This window comes from Entamoeba invadens (genome assembly GCF_000330505.1).
Source record: "Entamoeba invadens IP1 unplaced genomic scaffold scaff_1105074726715, whole genome shotgun sequence".
Classification (NCBI taxonomy): Eukaryota; Evosea; order Mastigamoebida; family Endamoebidae; genus Entamoeba; species Entamoeba invadens.
In genome coordinates, this window is record NW_004440286.1 from 18,937 (window position 1) to 26,086 (window position 7,150).

Here is a 7,150-nt window from a genome sequence, read left to right on the forward strand (position 1 = left end):
TTTTTTGTTATTTCTAAAAATAAAACCAAAATTTACTCACTTAAGTGGGTTTATTCCAAATTAAGTACTTAAATATTGCCACTGTATACACAAGAAATATATGTTTATATTATTTTTTATACAATATTAATTCTCAATAGAAATGTGTTTAATTTATTAATCAATTTTATATATTATTTGAGTATTTTTGTAAGGTTGACGTAAAATTATATTACAGATAGAGGAATTAACAGGGACCACAGGAAAAACCAGGGACCAGACTAATTTAAGCTATTGAATATTAAGAGGATTTTATACAATAAAACAGGCAAAGATATAAATAAGTGTGTAATTTTCTTATTATTTGGTCTTAAAAACGGTTATTTTTCGGGATTAAAAAAAAATGAATGTGTTGTATAAAGTATGAATAAACAACAGCTTAATGTGGATTATAATAGTAAATTTATTATTATTAATTATTGTTTTATTATCAAATATTATTCTTTTGTTCAACCATGTTTAACTTCAACATAATCATTCAATTAAATCGTTCATTCATTTTTTCAAAGTAGATGTCGTAGTCTTCTCTACTCACTTGGTTGATTTGATGAGTCACTTTTCGTTCGGCATTAAAAGTGACTCAAGCAATAAATGAAAATAAAGTAAATAATAAACAAATAATTAAAACATAAGGCATTCAGTAAATGATTGATAATTATTAAATGTATTAAACAACGGAAGATAAATCAATATAAAAAACAAACTTTTCTTTGGATCGGCTGAGCATTAACAAATGAGACAACTCTGAATGATTAATTAAGAGTTTCATATTTTATAGTTTTTTCTATTTTATTTTAAAAAACAGTGTGTTTATTAATAGTTGGTCCCTGGTTTTTGAAAATAAACCAACGTATCATTCCAAAACCCCGATTATTTGGGGATTTTTCCATAACAAGTAAACTTTATACCAAAAATAAAACAGCTTAATTTAGTCTGGTCCCTGGTTTATGATTTGGTCCCTGGTTTTTCCTGTATCTGTACTATGAAATTTTTCATTTTGGTATAAAAGTATAAATTTTACTTCTTTAAATCTTTTAGATTCAGTTGTTTTTTCTGCACCTTTTTTAACTAATACATTTTTGGTCTATAATTTTGTCAATAAACTAATAATAAAATCAAAAATTTATTTTGTTATTTAATGTTTTTTTGAAAAGCAAAAAAGATCGTTGTGTATAATTTTTATTTTTTGTAACAAACAACAATAAATATGTAAAATAAACATTAGTTTATATATAATCACCAGACATACAAAGAATCAATTTAAAGTTAATTTACACAAACTTTAAATTTGTATATATATATAATATCATATAATCATTTGACAAAGTTAGTCTTAAAAAACTTGAAGTTCTTGTTTTTAATTCATCTTGTATGTATTAACGTCGTTGTTTATCAACTTCTTATAATTTCTTGTTGAATTTGCAACTAATAGATAATTAAAAGTTGGAAATATTATCATTTCTATCTGATATTGATAGAATTAATTTTTTAATTCAGTTATGATGTTGAAATGTTTTTTTTGTCGCGTTATCAATCAAATCAATTATTTATTTGTTGTTTAAAATAAGACACAGTTCAATAAAACAATATCAAAGCAAGTAATATCATTTTAAATTATTCACATTTATTACAACATTATATTTTCAATAAAAATTAACACATTTCTAAATTATTTTAAAAAATGCTTATGATATAATCTGTGCAAATTACAAATGGATCAGACAATATTTCATTAATGTATTGTTAATTTTTTTTTCGTAAACAATCGCCAAAAAGTTGTGGACGATATAAATTACTCAATATAATTACGTTTTGTCTGTTTTATATAATAAATGGTCATTAAAAAATGTTTGTGATTATAGGGGTGTGATAAAATGGTTACTACACAAAAAAAATGGTTACTGTCAGTGTAGAACTTCTTTTTTTGTAAAAATGAAAAACATTTTATTTAGCATTTTCAACAAATAGTCTAAAATTTTTAATATTATTTTTTGTTGTTTTTAATGCACTTTTGGGAAAGTTTATTTTAGTCAGATGAAAATATGTCAAAAATTTTTAAACAGCCAATTAAATTAAGAATTACACTTGAAAAACAATTCGTTTTTTTTATATTGGGATTTTTTATTTTTATTTAATAATTGTTATAAAAATGTTTTTGTGTGAACTGAAATTGTATTTTATACAGATCATTCTAATAGTAATCATCAATCTTTCATTTTTGAATAAAATTTGTATTTTTGAGTAATTTTTAAGTCTGAATTTTTTCGATATTTATAAAAAAAATCGATGATATATACAATTTATACAATACAACATATTACAAACATGTATATTACATCTAGTGACGATCATTATTTGTTTACTTTTATAAACGAAATACATGTAGATACCTTTGTATCTAAATCAATGTATTTTTATGATCCTATATTTTACTTCATATAAAAAATTAAAATAGTTATATAATAAACATATGCATTATTTAACTTATATATAAACATCAAGAGATGATTGAGATTCAAAATTTGAATGATAAGAACCACTTGGTTCAAAGATATGTACAAGATAAACAAGTTGATTTTTTTATTAAAGACTTCTATAAATAAAACCAGTTTACTATATATAATAATATTGTTATTATTATATAGTATATCGAAAAATAACATTTAAATTAAATTAAAACTATAAACAATTATTATATAATTTAAAATATTATAATAAAACTAATCAATTTATTGTTTTATTTATTATAGAGTTTTAGTTAAAAGTTCAAAAAATCAAATCATATTTTATTAATAAATAACTAAATTAAACCAATAAACAAATTAAAATTTATAAACCTAAAACACGAGTTATTCATATAAAACCCCAAAAGTGGTGTTAAAATAATGTGGCAACTCGGCAGCCACTTAAAGAAAATGACAAATATAACAACAACTTAAACATACAAGTTTGTATTTCCATTAATTCAATAATATTATATATAATATGTGTTAACAAGTGGTGAAAATAATAAGAACAAGTCCGCAATAATAAAAAAAAGTCAGAAAAATATCACCCTTTGATAAGTCGATACCAAAGGGCGCATAAACTGAACACGACATAGGCACAAATGTTTTCAATTTGGGCAGGAGTTTTATAATTTGACTTAATTATTAACTATGGTTTATTACCTTATAAAATTAATAATATAAATATAATTAATTGTTAATTCAATTATGGTTTGATATTTTACACACACTCCATCTATTTTTACTTATTCAAATCAAAAAAATTTATTCACTAAACCCAAAAGTCCACTTTTTCATTATCAATTTCCATTTTAATTTTGTTAAATAAAATGTTTTTCATTTTTACAAAAAAGAAGTTCTACACTGACAGTAACCATTTTTTGGGTAGTAGCCATTTTATCACACCCCTATAATCATGATTTTAAAATAATGTAATAAAATTAAAAATGCCTTTTTTTGCTCTTCAAAAATTTATAAGTTTCATAAATAAACATTATTACGATCTTTTTTTTATTTTTTTAGTATTTTTGATAAAAGGTAAAATTTAGTAAAGTATAATTTAGTTAATATACTATATCTTATAATTTATTATAACCAGTTATTACAACATCTATCACCATTTTGGTTGAATTGTTTGAATATTATCGTTTCTTAAGTCGGCATCAATAGATTTTTGGGCAATATATTCGTTAAAGTAATTGTTATTTAACATAAGTTATTGAAAATTGTCATATAAATTAACTTGTTTTATGAAATGGAGTTAATTTGTTAAACCAATTACAGATGTGGGACAAAGGTTTCGACTAATTTAATAATTTCTATACCATTGTAAAGACTAAACATGAAAAGTTATATTTATGCAATTTTTTGAAACCAAATGAAGAAACTTGTTTAAAATTATTCAAATAGTAATAAAATAACAAATCTAAAACTTAATACTTGTCGAAACTATAGTCGAACATCGGTATATACTTTCTTTTCGTTGTTATTATACGATATCTTTTTAAAGTTATCATAAGCGGTTAGTTCTAAAAAATATGAAAACACTTAGGTTTCAAACATAAGATAATTAGTTTCTTACGTTTGCCTTTTGTTTTTTGTTTGTTTCTACATGAAAAATGATTCATCCTTTCTTATATGATAATTTATAATAATAATACCAATCAAATACAACTTAATTAAACAGATAGACATACTATTTTAGAACTTTAATATACATTGTTAAATGCCGAAATAAAAGCGGGTTATTGTTAAAAATTATTTGTGAATATAGTAAGTTTTCAAAAAGTTGGCTTGCTTGTTTAAAGATAAAAAAGAATAATGTGTACAGATTCCTGAAAGCTAACCGGCACCAAAAAACGACTAGTAAACCATATAAATAGTTTTTCAAAACTATTTAATAGTTTTTATAAAAAAATTGAAAAAACGAGACAAAAAGCAAAAAAACTATAATTTACTATAATTTATGGTTTGTCTATATTTTTTTCAGTGTCGATTGGGTTTTCGGGTATCTATAACACACAAAATACAGATAAAGTATAAAATGGATGCAAGAAACTTAAGAGGTATTAAGATAATTAAGGATTGATTTATAGATGTAAGAAATTGGGTATTAATTTTTTATTTTTTATTTGTTTTTTTTCCAAGATAAAATTGATATAAAAATCGGTGGTAAACTTATTACATTTTTTTTAAATAATACCGGCACCCAATAAGTTTTTGGATCATGGTAAACACTTAATTTGTAATAGAAAGAGCATTATTACGTCTTTAAATTGAATGAAAATATAAATATAAGGGTTTATATAAAAGATTTTTCGCTCAAAAATTGTATATTCATAGAGATGTGTTATATTTGTTGCACGTTCTTATTTATGTTGTTCACTTTGGTGTATTCATTCCAGTGTTCTCCGGGATGTCCAGATGGCTGTATTACTCAATACACATGTACCGGAGAATGTAAGACTGAATATGACAATGACCGTTCTTGTAATAACTGTCGATTTAACAATCCATATCTTGATACATCAGATGTGTACCTTACAAATGGTACTGATTGTATATTAAGCACAAACAAAATAATTAAAGCTGATGGCTCTTGGTTACCACCAGAAAAATATCTAACCGAAGTTTTTTTAAACAAACCCATCAAAGTTCGAATTGACCAAAATAGTTATATTGATTATGGGTTCTGTTCCAAGGAAAAGAAATACAATTTGGGGCAATGGTTTAAGTTAAGAGCAGACTCTATCACAACAGACCACTTCTTAATTGTTATCACAAAAGAGAACAACACAAACTATGAGTTAATATCTGCAGTAACAGAATCTCAAAGAGGACAAAGAAAGAATTGCTATGGGTACACCGTCATGCCGGAAGAAAAGAAGTACTACAGACACCAAATCCCCAATATATTACGAGACAATATTACCGATTTAAAATATTATTATATCTTTATAAGAACAAAAGACTATGCATTTGCAGACTTCCATTTGGAAATTTCAGAACAAGAAGGACGACTAGGAAGAGTTCTGAGGGAGTTCAACCAAAGTGATATAACTCCACTCGCCTTTGATCTTGATAAAAAAATCAGTTGGGATATCGACTTTGCTGATGTAGCTATCACTGGCGCGCCTGCTTGTATTCCACAGATTAATATGGAGTTGGCAGTTTTTGAAATTAAATTTAATGGGAATTACAGCGTCCTTTTTGATGCAAGAAAACAGAATAGAATATGTTATTTACAAGAATACATACAAGAAACAGACGAAAACGGTGCTATACGAACTACTTGTGTTCAAGCTTGGGATGGAAAGAGATATGGTGCTTATAAGTATATCGACAATGAAGGCTTTCTTGTGAGAATTAAAGGAAGTGATAAAGGGAAACGAACGTTTGCAGTCATGACCAATGACCAAAAGGCTTTAATAACTCTTGAAATATCAGTCGTTTGTCCAAACGATTGTAATAATGAAAGGGGGTATGGTTCATGTTCAACTCGTGAGGGAAAGTGTATTTGTGAAGATGGATATGGTGGGTTTGTTCTTTGATATAAATATTTTTATACTTTTAATGATGATATTCAAACTATTTTATGAATACAAATGTTATGATTAAAATTTAATTAAATAACATGAAGAGACAATTGTCACAGAAAATGTTACGACAAAGGAACGTGGAATGAAGACGCAAACGGAAAGTGTTTATTTGATTCACTCTTTTGCGACCAATACTGTAAATGTGAGCCAGGAACAACACTTAAAAATCACTTGTGTATTTCCTCTCAATGTACAAGTGGCCATATCACTGGAGATATGTGTAAAATCGGAAGTGATGGATGCAGAGAAAATTGTGAATGTCATGCCGAATTGGGATTTTTCAGTGATGGACAAGGAAATTGTAAACACGAATTGTGCGGAAATGGAAAAATAGACACCAACCCATTATTTACAGAAGAGTGTGATAGTGGTACCAATTGCAACTTGACTTGTTATTGTGAGGAAGGGTATGTAACAGATCCAAAAGATGTAAATAGCTGTTACAAACCATCTATTTCTATTGGTGAGATTTTTGGCATTGTCTTTGGGTCTATAATAGGGTTTATTGTTGTTATCCTAATACTTATTATTATTATTGTACTTCTTGTTAAAACAGATAAAGTGTCGATTGAAACTTTTAAACAGCAGCAACCGATATATTACTTGTACATCAATGGTTCGTCTAAAATAGAACCATCAAAACTCTCTAAATATGATTTGAAACCAACTTGTTTAAATTTTGGTAACGACGAAAAAGCGACTAATGTTGGTGACACACGCTTTGAAAGAATGGTAATTAAAAACAGGAGTAGGAACAAATGGTTTGTTATTTATATTTAATTATAAACATGTGCATGTCTTTTTGATTATAATGTAATTATAAAAGTATTGAAAGGTATTGATCAATAGGATGATGATTATATTCCACGTACCTAACTGTCCAAAATACGTCTTTCACTTCGACCCTCAAGTCTTTATATTAAGACCCTATTCATCAGTAAAAACAATGACTGCATATATAACTATTCATTGCACGACAAGAATAAAAGGGATGAATATACCTTA

At 25.8% G+C, this 7,150-nt stretch overlaps 1 protein-coding gene across 1 annotated transcript; it reads left to right on the top strand.

Moving 5' to 3' along the window:
- Positions 1-4,891: 4,891 nt before the first annotated feature.
- Positions 4,892-7,148, top strand: EIN_483790 (protein kinase domain containing protein; the record flags this gene model as incomplete). Its single annotated transcript, XM_004255840.1, has 3 exons — positions 4,892-6,084; positions 6,187-6,906; positions 6,995-7,148. Coding segments are annotated over 3 exons (2,067 nt in total), but the record flags the coding sequence as incomplete, so codon positions are not given.
- Between the last annotated feature and the right edge of the window lie 2 nt (positions 7,149-7,150).